This window comes from Pristis pectinata, chromosome 6 (genome assembly GCF_009764475.1).
Source record: "Pristis pectinata isolate sPriPec2 chromosome 6, sPriPec2.1.pri, whole genome shotgun sequence".
Taxonomy (NCBI): Eukaryota; Metazoa; Chordata; class Chondrichthyes; order Rhinopristiformes; family Pristidae; genus Pristis; species Pristis pectinata.
This window is the reverse complement of record NC_067410.1, coordinates 10,271,173-10,295,634: the sequence shown is the minus strand read 5'-3', so window position 1 is coordinate 10,295,634 and position 24,462 is coordinate 10,271,173. Positions and strand designations below refer to the sequence as shown.

At 40.1% G+C, this 24,462-nt stretch overlaps 1 protein-coding gene across 2 annotated transcripts in view; it reads left to right on the top strand.

Moving 5' to 3' along the window:
• Window positions 1–5,315: 5,315 nt before the first annotated feature.
• LOC127571368 (twinfilin-2) overlaps window positions 5,316–24,462 on the top strand; it is an 86,855-nt gene continuing 67,708 nt past the window's right edge. The window contains exons 1-2 of one of the 2 annotated variants that reach the window (XM_052017681.1): window positions 5,316–5,449; window positions 21,407–21,484. In XM_052017681.1, the coding sequence (XP_051873641.1) occupies window positions 5,425–5,449; window positions 21,407–21,484 (103 nt within the window). In that variant the 5' untranslated portion in view covers window positions 5,316–5,424. The remainder of the gene's footprint in view (window positions 5,450–21,406; window positions 21,485–24,462) is intronic. The other variant, XM_052017680.1, reaches the window with a different exon arrangement.

Genomic DNA, 24,462 nt, shown 5'->3' with positions numbered 1-24,462 from the left:
CATCATATCTGCCTCAGTTCTCCATCAGAACAACTCTCTAAGTCCACCCTGCAGTCCTTTCTCCGTAGCCTTGAAACTTCTTCTGGACGATATATTTATAAATTCCCTCTCAGACGACATAATGGAACTAGCCTCAAACATATCTGCAGATTCTGACCATATACAATGTAAAAAAAGTGCTTAATTCTTTTAAGAGGAGGACCTTTGCATCCTTACTGGCCACAGGAGTAGTACCAGATGATTGGAGGGTGGAAAGTGTTGTTCCTTTGTTTAAGAAAGGGAGTAGGGATAACCCTGGGAATTACAGACCCGTGCACCCTACTTCAGTGGTGGGCAAATTACTGGAGGGTTCTTAGAGACAGGATTTATGGGCATTTAGAGAAGCATAGACTGATTAGGGACAGTCAGCATGGCTTTGTGAGGGGCAGGTCATGCCTCACGAGCCTGACTGAATTCTTTGAGGATGTGATAAAGCATATTGATGAAGGTAGAGCAGTGGATGTGGTGAACATGGATTTTAGTAAGGTGTTTGATGAGGTTCTTCATGGAGTCAGGAGAAAAATGGGATCCAGGGAAACTTGGCTGTGTGGATTCAGAATTGGCTCGCCCATAGAAGACAGAGGGTGGTGGTAGATGGAGTGTATTCTGCCTGGAGGTCAGTGACCAGTGGTGTTCCGCAGGAATCTGTTCTGGGACCCCTGATCTTTGTGATTTTTATCAATGACTTGGATGAGGAAGTGGAAGGGTGGGTTAGTAAGTTTGCTGATGATACCAAGGTGGGTGGTGTTGTGGATAGCGTAGAAAGTTGCTGTAGATTACAACAGGATATTGATAGAATGCAGAGCTGGGCTGAGAAGTGGCAGATGGAGTTCAACCCGGATCAGTGTGAAGTGATACACTTTGGGAGATCGGATTTGAAGGCAGAATACAAGTTTAATGGCAGGACTCTAAGCAGTGTGGAGGAACAGAGGGACCTTGGGGTCCACGTCCATAGATCCCTCAAGGTTGCCGCGCAGGTCGATAGGGTTGCTAAGAAGGCATATAGAGTGTTGGCCTTCATTAGTCGGGTTATTCAGTTCATGAGCCATGAGGTAATGTTGCAGCTCTATAGAACTCTGGTCAGACCACACTTGGAGTATTGTGTTCAGTTCTGGAAGGATGATAGGAATGATGTGGAAGCTTTAGAGAGGGTGCAGAGGAGATTTACCAGGATATTGCCTGGATTGGAGGGCATGTCTTATGAGGATAGATTGAGCGAGCTAGAGCTTTTCTCTTTGGAGAGGAGGAGGATGAGAGGTGACTTGATAGAGGTGTACAAGATGATAAGAGGCATAGATCGAGTGGACAGTCAGAGACTTTTTCCCAGGGCGACAATGGCTAACACAAGGGGACATGATTTTAAGGTGATTGGAGGAAGGTATAAGGGGGATGTCAGGGGTAAGCTTTTTACACAGAGAGTGGTGGGTGCGTGGAATGCACTCTATGCAGAGGTTGTGGGGGCAGATACATAAGGGACATTTAAGAGACTCTTAGATAGCCACATGAATGATAGAAAAATAGGGGGCTATGTGGGAGGGAAGGTTTGGATAGATCTTAGAGCAGGATAAAATGTTGGCACAACATTGTGGGCCGAAGGGGCTGTACTGTGCTGTAGTGTTCTATGTTCATCTTCACGACCTCTCGTCTGGATCCCTTCGCCAAAGAGAACAGCCTCCCACGAGGTACTCTGCCCTTATCCCTCATCATTTTATATACTTCTATCCAATATCCCCTCAGCCTTCTCACAGAAAGCAATCCCAGACTCTCCAATCTATCCCTGTACCTACAGTCCCTCATCCCAGGAACCATTCCTGTAAATTTTTTTTGGACCCTCTATCTAATGGCTTTATATCCCTTCCCATACATGGCAACCAAAACTGAACACAATATTCCAGTTCGGACAGACCAGTGCCTTATAAAAGCTCAGCCTGACTCCCTGCCTTTATATTCTATGCCATTGTTGATAGAGTGAGAATTGTGTAGGTCTTATTAACTGCCTTCTGAACATCAGCTATCTTGCACCTCCCCATTCTACCACCCTGTTTACATCCTGCTACAATTTATCACTGTGCTCTTTGCAGCTCACAACACTGCCAAGCTTTGTGTTGCCTGCGAATGCAGAAATTGTGGCTTGCAGCCCCGTGTTCGGGTCATTAATATCAGTCAAAAAGTAATTGGCCCAACTCTGAGGAATGCCACTCGTCACCTTCCTCTGATCCAAAAAAACTACCACTCGCTGCTGTTACAATAAGATCACCTCTCATTCTTCCCAACTCCAAAGATAGTGATAAATTGCAGCAGGGTATAAACAGGCTGCCGGAATGAAGAGATGCAGAACTGTGCACAGTACTCCAAGTGTCTTCTCCTTAGGATATACTGGCATTGGAGCACAAAACAAGCTGCTGGAGGAACTCAGCAGGTCAGGCATCATCTGTGGAGGCACAGGGATAGGAAGGGAGGAGGCAGACTTGCTCAAAGTGGGCGTACCTTGAAGAGACTTCGCAGTGGAGCAGTAAAATGAAAAGAGGAGGAAAACGTCCGGCATTGGAGGCAGTCCAGAGGTTTCATAGGGCTAATTTCTAGAATGAGATGGTTGTCCAATCACAAGCAGTTTAAAAAATTAGATCTATATCCTTTGGAGTCTAGAAGAATGAGAGGTGATCTTATTGTAACATGACCTTAGGAGGCATGACAGGGAAGAAGTCGAGAAGTTTCCACTGGCAGGAGTTCAAACCCAGTTACAAGATTAGGGGGTGGTCACTTAAAACTGAGGTGGGTAGGAACTTCTCGCTGAGGGTGGAGAGTCTCTGGAGGCCTCTACACCAGAGAGTTGTGGAGGCTAGATCATTGGGGGTACTTAAAGAGGGAGTAGATAATTTTTTTTGAAAGATCAGGGAATTGAAGGCTGTGGGGATCTGGCACATAAGAGGAGATGAAGTCTAGGGTATATCAGCGATAATCAATTGAATGGTGGACGGGCTTGAGGAGCCAAGTGGCCTACTCCTGCTCCTATTTTCCCATGTTCTTTCCATTACTATCCTTCTAAACACTTTGTATCCAGGAATATTTAATTCCCAGTCCTGCCCCTTTTTGATCCAAGTTTCTGGAATTACCACCACATAATATTCCTGTGCAGTTATCATGCCACTCTTCCTGCACCCTTATTTACCACAGTCCAGACGTTCATGTACACCTTATAAATTTTACCAATTTCACCAATTTTAGTTGTTATTCCATTTCCAGTGAACCCTGTAAAATCATTATTCTGACCGAAGGTGGTGCAAATTGTCTTCCCCAGTTCTTTTTCTTTTGTATCTTTACCTTTTCAATTTTCCTTATTCTGACTTTATTCGCTGGTCCATTCTTATGCTTGTACTCTTTGTCCCATCCTGATAAAGTGCAACATCCCCACCGCTCATGGAAATCCCAGGTTCATGATCACTCAAAATCATTCAGGTTGGCACAGGGAACCTTCTACTTCACCAGATGGCACAGAGAATCTCATCCTACATTGTCTACAATGGGGGATTGACAGAGGAGAGAGTCAGCAGCTTGAAATTCCTGGGCGTTAGCATATCGGATGACTTGTCCTTGGCCCAGCTCATAGACGCAATCACAAGGAAGGCACGCCAGCATCTTTACTTTCTTAGACACTTAAGGAGGTTTGGCTTGTCACTGAACCTCTCTAACAAACAAACACTCTAACACTCTACAGATGTACCGTTGAAAGTACCCTGACTGGTTGCATCATGATCTGGTAGAGCAATTCGAATGTGCAGGAATGTAAGAAGCTGCAGAGGGTAGTGGACTCAGCCAATACATCACGGGCACATCCCTCCCCACCATCAGTGGTATCTACAGGAGGTGCTGCCTCAAGAAGGCAGCGCCCATCATCAACGATCCCCACCATCCAGCCCATACCATCTTTTCACCGCTACCATCGGGCAGGAGGTACAGAAGCCTGAAGTCCCACACCACCAGGTTCGAGAACAGTTACTTCCCTTCAACAATTCAGTTCTTGAACCAACCAGCACAACCCTAATCACTACAGTTTAGCAAAACTATTATAAATTTGCACTAAAATTGACTTCATTTTTTTTCAAATTGTGTTCTTTCTTGTAAAAATTGTGTGTAATTTATGTTTTTCTTGTGAATGCTGCTTATCTGATGCTATGTGCCTGTGATGCGGCTGCAAGTATGTTTTTCATTGCACCTGTGCACACATGTACTTGTGCATATGACAATAAACTTGATTTGACTTGAGAGACCACCATCTCCTCAGCAACTGAGAGACCACCATCTTCTCAGCAATCACCACTGTCTCCAAGAATTATAGAGTGAGTTTCAGGACATCTTCAAGATGTGGTGCCTCATGAAGGCAGCAGCCATCATTAAGGACCACTAGCTCATTATTCCTCTTTTTTCTTGAGCAACACACACAATATGCTGGAGGAACTCAGCAGGTCGGGCAGCATCTATGGAGGGAAATGAACAGTCAATGTTTTGGGCCAAGACCCTTCATCAGGACTGGAAAGGAAGAGGGCAGAAGCCAGAAACTGTCTCTTTCCAGCCCTGATGTAAGGTCTCAGCCCGAAACATCCACTGCTCATTTCCCTCCTTAGGTGCTGCCTGACCTGCTGAGTTCGTCCAGTGTTTTGTGTGATTTCCAGCACCTACAGGCGTGGTAGTGTAGCAGTTAGCGTAACGCTATTACAGTGCCAGCGACCCAGGTTCAATTCCAGCTGCTGTCTGTGAGGAGTTTGTACGTTCTCCCCGTGACTGCGTGGGTTTCCTCCGGGTGCTCTGGTTTCCTCCCACATTCCAAAGGCGTACTAGTTAGGAAGTTGTGGGCATGCTTTGTTGGCGCCGGAAGCCTGGTGACACTTGCGGGCTGCTCTCAGCACACTTGAAGCAAAAGGTGCATTTCACTGTGTGTTTCTATGTACATGTGACTAATAAAGAAATCTTCTCTCCTATGTCCTTTTTTCCCTTGGGCTATTATTTATTTTGTAACATAGATTTCTATGCCTTTGCACTGGACTGCTGCCGCAAAACACAAATTTCACGTCATATGTCAGTGTTAATGAATCTGATTCTGAGCTCCTTCACCTCCCTGGTGGGGTGGGGGTGGGGGTGGGGGTGGGGGGGGGAGCGGCGGCTATGAACCCATCTGGCCGCGCGGTGTCGCTGCGTTCGGCAACTGGCGCGGAGCGGGCGGAGGTGGCGGTGCCGGTCTCCGGCCGCGGGTGGGCGCTGCGGCCCCACCATCCGCGGCTGCGCGGCTCCGCCCCTCCGCCCCCAGCGGCAGTTTGCGGCAGGCTGTGGGCGTCCCCGTTACTGTTGGCGTCTCTCTGTGCAGCCAACGTCCAAAGCAGCGCCTCCACTATGTCACACCAGACAGGAATACCCGGTAAGATCCACGGACGGTCTCGGCGCTTGAATATTATGATCAAGCTTATCAGTGTTAATTAGAGTCGGGGGCCGTTCCCTCGCACCTTCTTCCCCCGTTCGGTTGCTGGGGAAACCCGGCGTCTAACTCAGGGCAGCTGGAACCGGAAATCCCGCCTCCCGACCGCGCCGATAGGCGGATCGGGGTTTTCGCCTCGCGGGGCGCTGTCTGATTGGCCGGTTGTGGTGCCCATCGCGCTCAGAGCCGGCTCGCTTGGCAGGTTAAATAATGCCGGGGTCGAGGGAACAGAAGACAAAACCTGGGCTTTAAACTTGCAAATGTGGCTGGATCTTCTTCCCCCAGCTATTGCGTATGAGGAGTTTTATGCCAGAAGAACGGTTTATCTGCTTTAATCTAGGCATGTTAATCCTTTCTGTGTTTACAGTAATTCACTGTCTCCATTTTGATGGAAAGTAATCTCCTTTGCAGCAATCGTTCTCTAAAAAAACTTACTTCAACATGAAACCAAACGCTTTAGCTGTGACCAGAAGCTGACATCAGTTAAGAATATTTATAAAGACTGCAATAATTTTGTGCCCTTTTCAACGCATCCTAAAGTGTATTTTTTTTTAAAGTTCAGTTACTTTTGTGAATATGGCAGCCCATTTAAGCAGAGAAAGCTCCCACACTTAGCAATGTAATAATGGCCGGATAACCTGCCATTTAAGTATTGTTTGAGGGGTTAATATTGGGTAAGACACTGGAATAATTTCCAGAAAATGCTGGAAATATCAAGCAGGTTAGGCAGCATCAGTGGAAAGAGAAAAAGTTCATGTATAAGATAATTTTCTTCATTTTGTGGCCACCTAAGACTAAACAGAAATGTATTCTAGAACAATAGGCTTCTGTAAAGCACAAAGAGATGGTTTCCTCCCCTTTCCAGTTTCTTTGTTGGAATAGTGGAGTGGCTGGTGAGCCGAGAATAGGGACTTTGAAGAATGCGAAGCTTCAATTATAGCATGTTTTATGTCTATGGTAGTTCACAAGTAGAATCCAGCAGCCTGGATGATAAAAGGGCAGGTCCATTGAATGATGTGGACACGTTATGGTCAGCTGCTATTTAGAAAACAACATGGAAACAGACTGTAGCGCTCGTATGGGGAATGGTCATTGGCAATGGGTGATAGAATGCAAACATTGACTGGGAAAGATTGTTTAAAAAAATGTTCAAAACAGAATCAAAACTAAATTAAAGATCCAAAAATAGCTTGCATTTCCATAGTGCCTTCTATGAGCTCTGTACACCCCAAAGTGCTTTACAGGCAGTGAAATGCTTATGAACTATAGTCACTGTTGCAATGTGACACAGCAGCAATTTTGTACACAGCAGACTCCCACATTGCAGACAACATGCTTCCTGGCCATTGCTAATGCCTCTCTGACCATTTACTAGGAGATTTATAACAACAACAATAGCAACTCTATACTCGTTCCTTGCTAAAAATGGATTATCTGATTAGCACATTTCGCAATGTTACTAAAATTAGACATTATTTTTGGATGTTTACTATGTATTTTTTATATGAAGATACACCTCTATGTAATTGATTTAACAGACATTACTTATAATAACTGTATGTGTTCTGATGATGAAACCTGTCAGTTAGACCTTGGATTTAGCTTGTTAATTTGATTCCGTAGTTGTTCTCAAAATCTCTTGTGACAATTATTCAGTATTAGAAGTAGTTGAGGCAAATAATGTAGTTATGATTGTGAAGAAGCATATGATGGAGATGTGAATAGAGGGAAATGCTGATAGGATTAGATGAAATGGTGGGAAGTGACATAAATACCAACATGGACTTCTTGATCTGAATGTCCTGTTTCAGTGCTGTGTTTTTCGATATTATGACGGCAAGATTTGATCTTAAGGCCATCTTCTATTTCATCACATGCTGTTATTGTACAATATTAAGCAGGTGAGTTGAGCTCATTTTGTAAAGTTGCAAACAATTTCTTCAAATCAAAGGTCCCTGTTGTAATTTACACTGTTTAATATAAACACACAGTTATTTATAACCTCACTTTTATGTCCTCTGGCAGCGAGGGATCTCTTCTGTTTACACTGCTGCAGGTCTACACCTGAACATCATGCTTCTTCACCTAATAACAATGTTGATTAAGATATAATCTTTCAAAGTTAATTGACTTGGTAAAGTTTAACATTGATTCCCTAACTATGTTTAAAAAAAAATAAACTCAAATACATTAAGAGGTTGCATTTACATTTGGGGATTCAGTTTGTGGAACTGTTTTACAATAGTTCAAAGTCGTTTTATGTCTAAGATTGTAATTTCAGTTGTGTCCCCTTTTAAATTTACTTAGTTTGGAACATATTCAAGATGGTACGTGTTCCATCAGTAACTTTTTACCCACATGTTAGGTCACAGTTTGTCTTCAGCTGGTCCCAGACAGATCAGGGAAGGGAAGAGAATAGAGTTGCTAATGTTGTTGTTATAAATTGTTATAAATCTCCTAGTAAATGGTTAGAGTGGCATTAACAATGGCCAGGAAATATATACAGCTTGCCAACCATTTTTGGATGCAGATTGCTACCTATAAGATTTAAAAGAAAAAAACAAAGAAAATTCTCCCTCCCTTTTGATATTTAAAAAAATACATACAGAAATTCACAGCATGCCTATTGTTCAGCACAACCATGTGTCAAGAGGTGAAAGCAGATGAGTGGAGAGAGTATTTGATTTAAAATGTGTTTGGCAGTCATGCTTTGCAATTTTGCCTCGAATTACTTGGAGTCCACATTTACCGGATCCTGTTTCCATTATGCATAATTGCTATCTGGCATCCCCCAGAAGATTAAGCTATCTTAATTTTAAAATGTCCATCTCATCATATGACAATGGAACAAATGTGTTGATCACATTTGTTCCACTAAGTTTCCAATACATTGCTAAAGTATGACTTTTTTATCACTAACAGCATGAATGTAGTCTTGTGGTCTGGAGAAAGATTATGCAAGAATTGAAATTAATCCCTTCACATCCATATCCCAAGCTCACATGTATATCCCAGGCTCATGTTACCTATTTGTTTGCATTCTAATTCCACGGTGAAGAGCATGACTGATTGCAGAACCAGAAGAAGACATTAGATGGAAGCCACTTGGCAGCCTTCAGTGATAAACTAAGTAAATAATCGTGAGTTAGTGTTGTGTTACCTTACTCACAACATAACTGGGCTTTGGTTAAGATAATAAGTAATTCAGAAAATTCACTTTACTCCCAAAACAGTGTTAGACACAATCAGTACAATGATGGGCACCGTACACTGTTATTGATTTGTTTTCAGTTGAGAGAAACTTTCAGCAGAAGATTGAGCCACCTGTTGTACTTAATAATGAATACCATGTGCTCTGTACCTGAATAATGCATTGGTGTTGTATTTTGTAGGGCTGTCAACTTGCTCTCATTCCATTAGTTATGATTAGATTGTACATTTTTTATAATATGTTGTTGGAAGGAATATTTCAATTTTGAGGGAAAATTAGAATTTTTCCAACTGAAACAGGGTGTATACAGGGTTAATAAATATTAATATATTTATGTTAACATGTATGGTAAATTACTTTGAAGATTTAAATTTGGTTTGAAGTATTAAAAAGGTTGTGCTATTGTGTCTAAAAATAAATGCTGATCCTTCAAAAGAGATGACTGTCCTCCATGTGACACAAAGTCAGGTTATGTTGGATATAGTCAGCAGTTAAGCAGTACGTGTCAAGAGGGAAACAGACAATATTTCAGAATCCTTGAAAGATCATGGTCTTGAAATGTTGACTGTTTTCTCTCCACAGATGCTGCCATGAGAACATTAAACATTTTCTGTCTACATTTCAGACATCCAGCATCTACAGTGTTTAGATTTTGCATTGCTGTGTAACATTATCTTAGCTCATTTTGTAGAGGCTGCACTCAGTTGGAGTCCCCTGCCTTAACAATGAATGAGCAGGGTGAAAAATATGAAATACAGAAAATGCAGGAAACACTCAGTAGGTCAGGCAACATCTGTGGAGAGAGAAACAGAGCTTTAAGTCAAAGAGCTTCATCAGAACAATGAGTTAAGAGCTGGTCAGAATGTATGCTTTGAAGTTAGATGCTTATACTGATGAGAAAAGGGGGTTATTTTTTGCATTTTAGTTCTGGTGAAACCTTTGTTACTCACAGTGATCCTCAGTGTGAAATCCCGACCAACATAGACTTTGTTCACATATGGTGCTGTATCATATAGTAATTTTTTTGAAAATGTTTTTTCATTTGATCTGAACACAACAATATTAAATATATTTTCAAGATGACTATGGGCTAGCAGAGAGGAGGTTCCACCCACTGCTTGCATGGCTGGACTTGTTATTGTCCAGAGACAAGAAGGAAAGGAATGTTGGGTTCAGTTCATGATGTGCTTTAGTTCAAATCCTTTCAAACATCTACTGTAGCATCATGCTTCACCACAGCTGTTCATCAGAGAGTCTACAACAGAATTTTATAATCTTTGAACCCTAGTGAAATGGATAACTGTTACAGTCTTTTCTTTGACAGATTAAAGGAACACTTTTATCTGTATCTAGAATTTGTTTTGTTAAGCATTGTAAGGAGGACTGTATGTGATTTTAGAAAGAACACAACCTTTATTATGATTCTTGCTGTCAAAAGGTATGATTTTTATGCCCAGGACATGTTAAGGAAGTAGAACCAGCAGAGTGTATTAATTGCTGTCTGCTTAATAATTAACTCATTTAAGCAGCACTTTCATGTTTGCTTTACATTCAAAAGAAGTAATCAATGTTGGTGCCTCACTGACATGTCCACACCAAGTCTTGTGTATTGTATTTCCTGAAATTGTTTTTCTATTCAAATTTTACTAGCCTGGTGTAACAAAGTAATGTGGCAAATGGTAATGTTAACCTCACTGTGAAATTCTAATTGTGGATTCTTGATTAAATGTTAAGATTTCTCAAAGGAACCCTAAAGTAAAATTCACTTAGCTTCAGCTAATCACTTTAGCTGTTCAGTCAGACAATTTTTAATTTTACTGTGTCCATTTTTAGTACTTTTTATTTTGTACTCCTGAGAGCATACCTTAAGTAGTAACATTTTAGAAAGAATTTAAGTAGTAAGCATTGTACTTGCAGTTTAGACTCAATCAGCATTAATACACTGAAGCACATTAATGAGTTGGCGATCTTTTCAGATCTTTTGCCTGAAGTAGAGAATCAGTGATGATCTTGCTGAATTGTAGAGAAGGCTCAGAAAGCCTTCTCTTCCCATTTCAAATAAAGTTAATGGTTGCACCTATCATACTTATTGACAAGTACATAGTGGAATTGGTTGTGTTGCTTAGTTTTGGCTTTTTATTTAAATTGAGTTACCAAGGGTGGCCACGTTATAGAATGCATGAACTTGTGAGTACCAAACTAAGCTAAGGCTATGGTCATGGATGACATCCGCTCAGTGATTATAACCATACAGTGGGCTTTATTTATCTATCAGTGAGCAGCTTCAAAGGACTGGTGTCTGTTTTGAGGGTAAAAATGCCTGTACTAATAATGATTTTAATTTTACTTAAATCACTAATAAACATTAAACACATCAGTGTCCATAGAGAAGATTTTTTGAAGATGAATAATACTTTGATACTAATTATTGTAGTGAGAAGTGTTGGTGGTGTTAGGCTAATAGTTCTGACCATCAGTATGGTTTAATACCTACATTCATTAACCTGACAAATCCTGCTTCTATTTTACACAAATTCTATTATGACTGCTAGTACATTTATGCAGTCCCTGGGTATTAACCTAGGTAGTATTGAAAGACTAGTACATTTGCTGTGAATCTCTACACACGACATCTATCTCGACTACATCTATCTAGAGATCCCCACCTTCACACACGTCGCTCTATAGCCAAATTGATTCACTCCATGTGACATCGAGAAACGGTAGAGAGCACTGGATACAGCAAAGGCTATTGAACCAGACAGCATCCCAGCTCTAGTACTGAAAGCCTATGCTCCTGAACTAGTTATGCCTCTAAACAAGCTGCTGCAGTGCTATTTTAACATCTACCCAACAATATGGACAGTTGCCCAGGTATGTCCTATTCACAAAAAGCAGGATTAATCTAATCAGGCTAGTTTCTGCCCAGTCTACTCTGATTCATCAGCAAAGTGATGGAAATTGTCATCAACAGTGCTGTCAGTACTTGCCAATAACCTGTTCAGAGATGCCTAGTTTTGGTTTTGCCAGTACCACTCCACTCCAGACTTCATTCCAGCCTTGGTCCAAATAAATTCCAGAGGTGAGGTGAGAGTGACGGCCTTTGACACCAAAGTAGCATTTGACCAAATGTGCTATCAAGGAACCCTGGTAAAACTGGGCAACAAAGGGGAAAAGCACTCTACCATTTGGAGTCATAGCTTTACAAAGGAAGATATCTGTGATTGTTAGAGGCTAATCATCTAAGCCTGTTACTGTACTTTTCTATATTAAGCCCCAGGACGTCACTACAGGAGTTCCTCAGGACAGTAGTCTAGACCTAACCATCTTCCGTGCTTCATCAATGACCTTCCTTTCATTATAAGGTCAGAATTGTGGATGATTGCTAATTTTTGCACAGTATTCAATTGCATTCTCAACTCCTCAGCAAATGGAACAGTCCACACCTGCATGCAGCGAGACCAAGGCAACATTCAGGCATGGTGCAATGAAGTGGCAAGTAATATTCATGCCACAAAAGTACCAGGCAATGACTCTCTCCAATAAAAGACAGTCTAACCACCTACCCCTGACTTTTAAGGGCATTGCCATCACTGAATCTCCTCTCATCAACATCCTGAGAGGCACCACTGACCAAAAATTCAACTGGATTAGCCATGTATATATGGTGGGTATAAGAACAGGTTCTGCAGCGAGTGACTCACTTCCTGAGACCTCAAAGCCATCCACAAGGCGCTATTCAGGAGCATGATGGAATACTCTCCATCTGCCTGGATGATTGCAGCTCCAACAGCTCTCAAGAATTTTGACATCATTCAGGTCAAAGCAGCCCACTTGACTGGCACTCATCCACCACCGTAATCATTTACTCCACCCACCCCTGGTACACAGCAGATGCAGAGTGATTCATCTACAAAATGCACTGCAATTACTTGCCTGTGCTATTCCAACAGCACCTCCCAAACCTGCAACCTGTGCCACCAAGAAGGGAACAACATTGCAGATTCCTGCCCAAGTTGTACAGCATCCTGACTTGGAAATAAATGGTGATCCTGCATCATCAAAATCCTGGAACTCCCCTCCCTAACAGTAATGTGGGAGTACTTTAACCAGAAGGACTGCTGTGATCACCATCTTGTCAAGGACATTTAGGGATGAGCAACACATTCTGGCCTTGCAAACAAGATCCACAATAATGCAGGTCCATTGCATGCCCAACCCTAGTGCAGAATGGGATCAAGCAAGACAGTGTCATTCTTCCAGTCCTATAAAGTTTTTCATAACAATATTGCATCTCACCTTTAATGAATGGAGCTAATTTGCAGAACAAATGGGTAATTGTTGAGCCCTCGTCTCCACTGCAGACTGCAGTACACAGACAGTACTTGTATGCACAGTTGGAGGCAGAGTTCCAAGTCATAATTGACTTTTTTTCACTCAAATGCAAGATTTGAGTAGGCCTTGTATTAAAAATCTGTAAGACAAAGATCCTCGACTAACGTGCCCCCACTGTACAACAGTTACCCCTTTCCTAAACAACAAATGTCTACAATGAGACTCTGAAAAACATGGATCACTTTTCATATTTTGCAATCAATTGCTCAGCAAAGGTAACTAATGAAATACACCACCCACCACTTCCATAACCTTTGGCCATGTCAGGAAAAGTTTGAAGATCAAGACTCAAATCGAACATAAATTTCATGGTATTAAAAAGTGTAGAAAGGCAACAAACTAAACACTTGCTGTTCAACTTGTACAGGATTTACGAAAAGTAAATACATTATATTCATTTACCTGGCCAAGAAGTAGGTGTGTTGTGTATTTCTTTATGACAAAATACAGCTGTTCAGTCCAAAGTTCATAAAATGTGACTTAGAAGGGATCAGATAGAAACAAAAAGCAATGGGTTAATGGAACCTGAAAAGCTGAAACACTTGACCATTCGTCTTCGATCTCAGATGTGTACATTAGACCTCTTGCCAGAAATGATATGTGAGGAGTGTCTGATGAGAAGTAAGCAAAGGCCATTGAACCTTTCCATCATGTCTTTTCCTATATCCTTAATACATCTTGTTTCAGAATCTATGTGAATCTCATCTTCCACTAAAATTAATCCAGCATTAATTGCAGTTCGTTAAAGTTTTCCAAATTTCTATCACTCTTTGCATGTAGCAGTATTTACAGACTTCACCCTCGAAAGCTAATTTTTAGACAATGATCTCCTGTTCTAGATTTCCTAACTACTGAAAGTAGTTTGTCACTGTCTCCTCTATTGATTATCATCAATGTCTTGAAAACTTCGATCAAAATACATTGATGTATCAAGGAGAGCTGCTACCTCACAGTTCCAGTGACTCGTATTCAATCTTGACTTCTAGTGTTGGCTGTGGACTTTGCACATTCTCCCTGTGACTGCTTGGGTTTCCTCCATGCGCTCCAGTTTCCTCCTACTTCCCAAATGACATGCAAATTAGTAGGTTAATTGGCCACTAAATTAACAACTGCATGTGGGTGAATGGTAGAATGTTGTGATGGTGGTGGGGGGGGGGGGGGTGTGGAGGGGGGAGGGAGGAGGGAGGGTTTGTTGATGAGAACATTGGGATCAGTGTAAATAGGTGCTTGATGGTCAGTGGGTTGGCATGGACTTGGTTGGCCGAAGGGTCTGTTTCCATGCTGTTATTGGTATTGGTTAATTATCGTCACATGTACCGAGGTACAGTGAAAAACTTGTCTTGCATACCGATCATACAGGTCAATTCATTACACAGTGCAGTTACATTGAGTTAGTACAGAGTGCATTGAAGTAGTACAGGGTAAAAGCAATAACAGTACAGAGTGAAGTGTCACAGCTACAGAGAGAGTGCAGCGCAATAAGGTGCAAGGTCACAACAAGGTAGATTGTGAGGCCATAGTTCATCTCATCGTATAAGTCTTATCACAATGGGGTAGAAGCTGTCCTTAAGCCTGGTGGTACATGACCTCAGACTCCTGTATCTTCTACCTGATGGAAGAGGAGAGAAGAGAGAATGACCTGGGTGGTTGGGGTCTTTGATTATGTTGGCTGCTTCGCCAAGGCAGCGAGAGGTAAAGACAGAGTCCAAGGAGGGGAGGCTGGCTTCCGTGATGCGCTGGGCTGTGTCCACAACTCTGCAGTTTTTTGTGTTCCTGAGCAGGGCAGTTGCCATACCAAGCTGTGATGCATCCAGATAGGATGCTTTCTATGGTGCATCGATAAAAGCTGGTGAGTGTCAAAGGGGACATACCGAATTTCTTTAGCATCCTGAGGAAGTAGAGGCGCTGGTGAACTTTCTTGGCTGTGACATCTACGTGATTTGACCAGGACAGGCTATTGGTGATGTTCACTCCCAGGAACTTGAAGCTCTCAACCCTCTCGACCTCAGCACTGTTGATGTAGACAGGTGCATGTACACCACCCCCTTTCCTGAAGTCTCTATGATTACGACATCACTTAGCTTCTAAAATTCCAATGAATACCATAATTTGTGTTATCATTTCTAATAATTTAACCACTGGAATTCAAGTATTATTCTGGGATTAAGTGCATTGTACACCCTAAAAGGCCAATGTATGTCTTCTAAGATGTGATGTTCAAAACTGCTCGCAGTACTATAGGTCTGCTTTAATCACAGCTTTGCATTGTTGCAGCATGACTTCAATCCTTATGTATTCTAGTCCTTTAGATATAAAGTCTACCATTCCATTAATCTTTGAATATTTTCTGTACATGCATGACATTTTAATGATCTTATATATGGATCCCAGTGCAAGTCCCTTTTGGACCTACTATTTCCTGCTTTTAGTTAGTCTATTTAATTCTCTTTCATAAAGTGAAAGACTTTGCATCTTCATATTTTCATTTATAATGCCATTGATTGCAGTTTTCAAGGTCCTGTATTGCTTTTGCCCTCCTTTTTATCTTAGGTAATTGATTTTTAAAAGTGCTGATTTTAACATCCTTTTTTTTCATTTTCATTTTTTGCAGCTCTTTCTATATGTTCTATCACCCCTCTATATCTCCCATTCACCAGGATGCATGTCCTTTGCATTTTTTTTTAGCGTTACATTGTTCCTATAGTTATCTATGATATCTTCTTTGGTGAGTGGATCTTTTGCCCCTTCGGAATACAGATAGATTCTGTTTGCAATACATTAAAATCCTGATCAATTTATCTTAATACTAGATGAAGGGTCTCAACCCTGGAGTCCAGATGATGCTGCTTGACCTGCTGAGTTCCTCCAGTGCTTTGTGTGTTGCTCCAGATTCCAGCATCTGCAGTCTCTTGTGTCTCTATCTTAATACCAGGTAGCTCTAAAATTTTATGGAGATCAAGATCTTTCCAGAGGCATTTTGTCACTTGGTTCAGGTGAAGTCTTCCCTTTCTTAGTAGACTCTTCCCGTCCCAGAACTGGTCCAGAGTGAAGGAAACCTTATGTACCATCGCTCAAACCAAGCATCAGTGGATCAAATCTTACCTGACCTAACATGCCAAGCATGTGGTAGAGAAGTATCGCCAACTTTGAAGTGTTTTTCTTACACCTTGGCTGCAACTCTTCATTCTGTCCTTTGCAACCATTCTGTATAACTCTCTCCTAAATCATTGGTTTCTCCACGACACACCACAATTTTTGTCTGATGTTCCTTTCTGTTATCCCATTCATCCTGACACCAGGGTTTGAGAACTCTTTTTTTCCTTTTTCACCCAAGTTTTCTGTTTAACTAAGAAGGAAAGAATTTGCAATTAGAAAGCACCCTTAATATCCTCTGAATATCCCAGAGCACAACACACACATACAGAAGTTTATAATGTGTACAAATACCTTAGTCTTCATACAATTTTATTATGTAAAATATATGATAAATAATTTAAGTTGATTTTTGTATTTTCTTTTTTTTGCTGTAGTGCAATTGTGTACATATATGTTTTAAAAAAACCTGAAACAGGATGCAACTGACTAAATTGTTTTATCTGAAGGTGTATAGTTATGTGACCTGGCAATTGTTTCACAATGTACCAGTTATTTTGAATTTACTTATGTAACAGTTCATATAAGTAGAGCTACATTTTTCCTATGATTCTCATAATTTATACAGTGCAGCTTTACAAAATGTTCAGTAGAATTTAGAACTCGGTTATCCAATTGGCTCATTTGTTTGGCAAAATATCTGTGCTCTTTTCCTGTTGAGCAATTTTTTCCACTCCCCTTCAGAGTGAAATGTTAATTAAATAGGCACAGTTCACTTTTGAGACCAGGCGTGGTAAAGCTTGATTTGTAGATTGCTAGAGCTCAAAGAACAATGTCTTATCAGGTCACAGTAGTAGCATTTGCAGGACAAGCCCTGTAATTATTGGCAGGGTAAACAAGTACTAATTCTAAACAAACAATTTTGTTGTTGAAAGTGTACATATGTTAAATTCAGCTTTGTAAAAGTTTTAATATTGAATGCAGAGTGCAACAGACGGGTTGAATTCAAATTTAACAGTGGGCTGATCCCCCAAATTCTAAGCCTATTAGGATTCAGGATAAATTCAATACAGATAAATTCATTTTGTTTTAGCAAACTTACCAGAGAATGGAAAACACAAAGTGACCTCTTTCTCTTTAAGCATTTCACAGATGCAGCCAACACAAATCTGATTTAGCCAGGAGCAAGACTGAAATGTGTGGAGAAACACACTTGAACCAAAGGCATCTGATTATCTCATTTATCTCTAATACTGTTCATGAATTTTACAAAGGCCTGATGTAGCATTATTTAACACAACATAGATTATGTCAACTCTGAATGTAAACCAATAGATATTTAGGTATACATGCAGTCTTCTTAATATCACATTTAATTTCTAGTGGAATTCTCCATCTGGTTTGAAAATGTGAGCAATCTGGAATACCAATTTTACTTCTAGAAGAATGGAGTAAGAAGAGGTGTGAACCAGTTTTAAATACAATACGCAGTTCTCCCAATTACCCAGATTTGTCTGAAACAAATATGTAAATGCATGTAAAAGGGCATACTAAAAACAAATCTGCAGTATCAATCTCTATTTGTGATACATTAAAAAACAAATTCATACTATTTGAATGCTGTCAAATTTAGGTAGAAAGGATGGATGATATATATATATTTCATACTAGATTCAAATACTTCTTAAAAGCATAAAGTTATTTTGCAAAGGATGAAATGTTCCCAGTTTTATGACTGAGCACATTTAATAGATTCAATGAATTATTTAATACTTTTCAATTTTTAATTATATAAATCATTTTAATGTTTTGTAATGTTTCTTGTATTTAGAGACATTTAAAATTGTTTAAGGGCTTGGCAGGCTCTGATGGAAGGCAAGGCTTTTCTCCCAGCCTTGCCTCCTGTCAAAAGCTCTGAGCATTCTGGGGCAGGACCCCAGGTATGTTTTCCGAGATCTACTTATCATACCTCCCAGGTGATGAATGTCATCTCGTTCTGCAACCTACATCAATTCCAGGTAACTGTGGGTGGGTGGGGATAGCTGGCAAGGAGCCCAGGTGGTAGGGGTGTATGTAGCCTAGTTTAGCGCACTAATTTTGCATTTGAAACAAATGATTTCATGCATTTCTTAATTGAACCTTTCCCAGGCAGTCGTTGATGCGGTTTACAGTAAAATTCAGATTATCAGCTGTCCAATTATTTGGAAATTCAGATGGTTCAGCAATTTGCACTTGGGGTGCTGATTCCTGCACTCCCTTTAAACTCCTTGGTGCCCTGGTTCACCCAGTTCTGTTTCACACGCTCCCTAGAAACCCGTCGGTTTTGTTTCCTGCACTCCCTTGAAACTTACGAAGTTCACTGAAAAATTTATTATTCTACTGAGTAACATCTTTTTTAAAAAATGTGACTTAAAAGTGAGTTGGAATATTAATGGAATAGTACATAAAATCTGCTGGCACCACCAAAGTCCCAAACATGCCAGACTAACAGATTTGGATTTCCAGAGGCTGAAGCATAATGTGGCAACTTGGCCTCAGATGGTGCATCCTGAGGCCCCAGCCTGGCCCTCTCTAAAGATCTATTGGCAGCCTGCTAGGATTTGATGATCATAGACATTTTAAAAAACAGTTCTAAAGGATTCAAATTTTTAATACAGTTAGAATGGAAAAGAAGAAAATAATTAACAAACTTTAATTATAACATGGGAAGAAACTAGATCCAGATGCTTGCACACTTAATGCCAAAGTAGTTTAACACCATCACAACAGCACTTGCAAACCAGCCCATGGATATATTGAGGCCCTAAGGAAGTGCAGTCTGTCCCACTTTCCCCAGAATTAGTCACAATGGCTCAGGAATCTAAGTCCTCCCTCCCACATTCTCTCTCTGCTCATCTGTACTCTCTATACTTATAGCCACATTTTATCAGGCATAATATTAGCGATTATTACCTTTTGAGATCCTGTTTCCTAATCTCTTAAAATGTGCCTGAAGAATGTCATTTATTTTCTCATTGGTGCCAATGTGTCTACAACATCTGACCATTCATCCAACCCTTTCAGAATATTCTGCAGCCACTCAGTGATATCCTTGACCCAGGAACCAAAGAGGCAAAACCTGAGGACTACAGACCAGTCAGACATTTACCAGTGAATTTGTTTATATTGGAATTTATACTAAGTGGTGGAAGAAAATGTAATTTTAAAAATAGCTCTTTGAAATCCTGGTGAACTAACCTGACATGATTATTTAAAGTGGTAAAGGGAAGAGTAGACAAGGATGAGATGAAATAGGAGGAAAATGGTGCAGAGTATAACAGAGTACAATCTAGTGGACTGAATAGTCTGTTTCTCTGCTCATTGTACCTGAATTGGTCACAAATCCAGTAGTGAAACTATGTGTAGCTTCTGCTGTGCTAGTTGGTATATCAGCCAAATGGGGAAAAAAAGATTGAGGAGAAAGCACAGCTTTTTATTGAGTCACTCATCAAGTGAATTATGAATGACAGCAGTTACTGGAATCTCCTCTTTCAAATAAGGGGTATTCAGGATGTGGTAGAGGAAGTCAGGTCAAAAATATTAAGTTGTCTTTTTTCTGCCATCCTCCTTGTTGGATGATACAAATGGAGTTTCATAGTGTTTGTCACAATCAGTTTCTATTAAATTAGTCTATAACAGAACTAGAAGAAATGAGAAAGTTTTGATTCTAATTTGCACACAGTAAGATCCAAAAAAACATACTGTGATAAAGACTAATGACAGAGTGATCTACCATTGTTGGTCCTATGTGGATGAGTATTAACACTGGGGAGTATTCCCTTACTCTTCAAAATGGATATAATATTTCCAATGATGCATAGCGCTGCACTGCTCTATCATTCTGGACTCTGTGATCAAAAGCATGGATGCAAGTGAATTCAGGGAGTCTTTTCCAGGGATGGACAACAAAGGAAGTAAGATTATGAATATCAGAATGGGTGGAGAGTGATACAAGGCTGTGGTCAGAGTCGATGGACGTAGCAAGGCCACGAGAAATGACAAAACCTAGGGTACTTCTCAAGAATATGGATGGGGAGTTTTAAATAGAGGGAACAATAAAAGAATTTGTGTTTAACATACAACTTAAAATACTTTTAATTCTTAAATATCTAATTCTGAGGAAAGATCATGTTGCTTAAAATAGACCAGAGTGGATGGTGATGAGATTTTCCATTTTAAACAAGGACAAAAATTGCTTATTTCTGCCTCCAATTTCAGAACTACATTTCAGTCACTGGAAATTGCCCTTTCAAAACAACCTTGAACAATTGGGAAGAGCAGAAACAGATTCTGGAGGGTTGTGCAGAGAGAAGGACATGTTGTGTAACAACATTACTATCATGCAGTGGCATTTTAAGCATTTCATCTTCTTCTTCATAAACTTTAGCACATCAGACCTCTGCTGTCTGTATTCTGTTCTGCGCAAAGCCCCAATCAGCTGCCAGTCCTGTGGACCTAAATTAGCAAATCTTCAAATCTGAAATTATATTGTTTCATGTTGAAGTTGGTTCATGGTCTCACCTCTCTATCTGTAACTGTCTCCAGCCCTTCCTCACTCTTAACTGTAGCTGTCCATGTCTTCAGCCATCCACTCTAAAAGTCATTCTGTTTTACCCATTACCATTCCTCCTTTAAGACCTCCAAAACCAAGCTTTCAGTTGCCTTTATTAATCTTGCTCCTTTGCTTCATGTTTTATTTCAAGCACCCTTCTATGAAGTTCCTAATAAATAGTTTCCTGCATTGAAGGTGTTCTATAGATGTAAGTTGATGCAGATGTGTATATTTTTCCATTAATTAAAGGAAAAAAAAACATTAGCCTGTGTGAGCTGCATGATGCTCTGATGCAGAGCTAGGTAAAATATATATATATGAAAATTGATCACTCAAGCTCTTCCTGCAAGCATTGGCCTTGCCATCCCCAGCTAAATTTGGGGATTATGTTCACTCACGATGGTGTCAGGTTTTCCTGGTCACATGCAGACACAGTATTTAATACTGGAGTCCTACAGACCATCAGTGCTTTACTGTGCGCTTCATAGTTTCCACAGAGAAGATTGACACAGTACAGAAGTCTACATAACACTTAAGTTGGTTGTCAAGTTTTGTTAGGAAGAGAAATTTAAGGGTTCTTGTTTAATCAACATGTTTTTGGTTCTCTTAGCTACCAGGGAACTAAAGGATTTCTTTGCAAAGGCCCGCAATGGATCTATTCGTGTTATGAAGGTCATAATCAGAGATGGTGAGTACTGCTTGTCTTGTTTTGCTTTGAAACTTGCTATATTTTGACCAAACATTCAACTGTAATTAAAGATGAGAATGTGGGTATAACATTGTAGAAAATATGCACAGCTGCTATATTTATATAGATTGGGATGTTGTATACCAAGTACAGTAAGCAGGCTAAGCATGTTGAAGAAGTTGAAAAAGAAGCTGCTGTCTGCTTAATGTAGTTGAAGCTTAGCTAGATCTATTTAAGAGCAAGTTTTTAAGTATTAAATGTAATTTTTAAAAAATGCCTCTCTTATTTATTGAATGCCAGAAACATCTGGTTACTTTATGACACCAGATCAGTCTGTTTCTCATCCTCGCTGCTCCAGTGGAAAACAAAATAGAAATATAAAATATCTGCATAATCATTTATTCCAAAATTAAATTCTGTTTGAAGATTAGAACAATTTTTTATTAACAGAACTTGTTGGGAGAACGTTCTTTTACGGAGGAGGCATGCATTAATATCTAGCAGAGATTCTTAAAGTTCCTTCATTTGAATCTGCTTTGTTTTCAAGCCACGTAAAATATGTTTAAGCACCATCACCCACAGTAAATTACAGCTCATACGATAATACTGAAAGAACAAAAAAGTCTTGCATCCCTTTTGGAGCATCCCAAAATACTTAATGGTCTGTGACGTACCTTTAAATTGTGGACACTGCTGTAATTTTGGAAATACCTCAGCCAATTTATGCACAAGAAGGTCCAGCAAGCTTCAGTGTTATAATGAATGACCAGATAATATTTTTTACAGAAATGTTGAGGGATAAGCATAGGCCAGGATGCTGAGGATTGTTCCTGCTCTTCTTCAAAATAGTGCTATGAGATCATTTATTTCACCTGAGAGAATACACCTCATTTTAACATACTGTCTGCAAAATGGCATCTTGAACAATGCAGCAATTTATCAGTACAGCAGTTGAGCATCTGCTTAGTTTTTTGTGTACAGTTGTGGAGTGGGACATAAATCTATAACCTTTTGACTTATACAAGAGTGCTACCAACTGAACATGGCCGTCATATAGTCACAACTAAACTAGAAATGTAAACAAATAATTAGTTGCACGTAGGATGGTTGATGTGGTGAATGGGAATACTACACTGTTGCAAAAAGTGAATGCCACTTTGGGATCTAGGTTGTTAAATATAGTGTAAGATCTATAGTATCTGGAATCGTGATATTGCTTGTTAGAAAAACCTGATGGAAGGTCATCTTTTGTTGGTTAGAGAGACAAAAAACTCCTAGCCAGTGTAGCAAATAGTGTAACCTATTTATCAGTGTTGCCCAATGAAGAAATCATGTACGAATTTCTGATCCTCATGTGCTCCGTTTTGTGCATGATATCTAAACAGCTTGCTACTAACCACTAACATTTAACACTTCTTTCCCACCCATGCCCACCCTAACCCCAATATTTAGCCACAAGGTGTGAAATTGGAACATTGCTTGCTCTTAGTCATGTGTGCCATCCCCTGGAGGCTGATTAGTGTGTTATTTGGAGATGCCTTAAACCATTCACCAGAGGTTGAGGAAGACGCATCCACTTAAAATGTGTCTTTCTGTAAAGCTTACTCATCCTATGTTCAATTATTTTGACTTTATCAGATATTTGAATGATATTGGTAGATCTAGATTGTTGTGTTTTTGAATTTGAAGAGATGGTCTTTCTGTTAGTTAACGCCAAGCTTGTTGCTACAATACAAAGAAAAACAAATTAAAAATAGCATGTGTTTTGTTGGAATTTTGTATATGTATGAAGCAACTCAGGATTTGGAGGGCTCGATACTGAACAAGCAGTGATGTCAGGTGATTAGAGTGGCATGATGTGACTTGTCACCTTCCTCTAGAAAGTGTTGACAGCTGCAGGCTGTGCTTAAAATAGTGTCTGCAGCTAATGGGTTTGGCCGGACTATACTTGGGGATGGATCAACATAATGAGTTTGTTGCAGAGAATGAAAGCATGTTGCTGGTACTGAAGTAAATATTACATTGCACACATGAAAGCATGAATTAAATTTCAAAGTTTCTGTGAACATATAAGTTTGCATGAAATGTGTTTGGATACATTTGTTGCTATTTTATTTACAATTCAGTCATTACAAATCGTAATATGTTTCAAAGTGCACCATTATCTTGTGCATTTTTGCACACAATAGGATCTTGAAAGGATGGATGTGGAGAATATGTCTTCTGGGGATCATCAAGAAATGGGGGGTGGTCGTTGTTTAAAATAAAGGATTACTTCTTTAAGAAGGTGAAATCCATTTTATGAAAGCTTTGTGGGCCTTTGGAATTCTCTTCCTTAAAGGACAGTAGAAGTAGTGTCACAAACCAGCAACAAAAGAAACACACTGTGCATGATTCAGTGTTAAAAACTATTTTATTAATCACTACTTATGATAATACGTAAAATAAAAGTAAAAATGTTAGTATGTTAGAATTCAAAAATGTTAAACCTCGAACGTTAACCCCAAAACTAAACTCTTCGTGTGTGTGTGTGACAAAGTCCAAAACTCCCAGTTCCGGAATGGTTCTTAAAGTTCAGTTCCGCAAGCCATAAGGTGAAACATGAGCAAGGGCTTCTTCAACAACCACCGTTGTCTGAAGATAAGATGTAGATGTAGAAAAACATAGAGAGAGTACATACGAAATCCAAATGTTCCACGATGGAACCCAAACGACACTTCAGTGTTTACTCGGTAGTGACTTCCTCACCCCGAAAAGCATCCGAACCGTGGTCGTCCACACACAAATACCTGTTTCCTTCTACAGGTCAGCAACAAAGTGAACTCCACCGGATTACTTCCAACTTCCATACATGGATTTCAGTGGCAAACACAGTTATTATTTCTCATCCATCGATAGAGAAAACAAGCAGGCTGGTGTCTCTCTCCCTTCTCTCTCTCTCCTTCTTCTTCTTCTTACTTCTTCAACAACGTCATTAC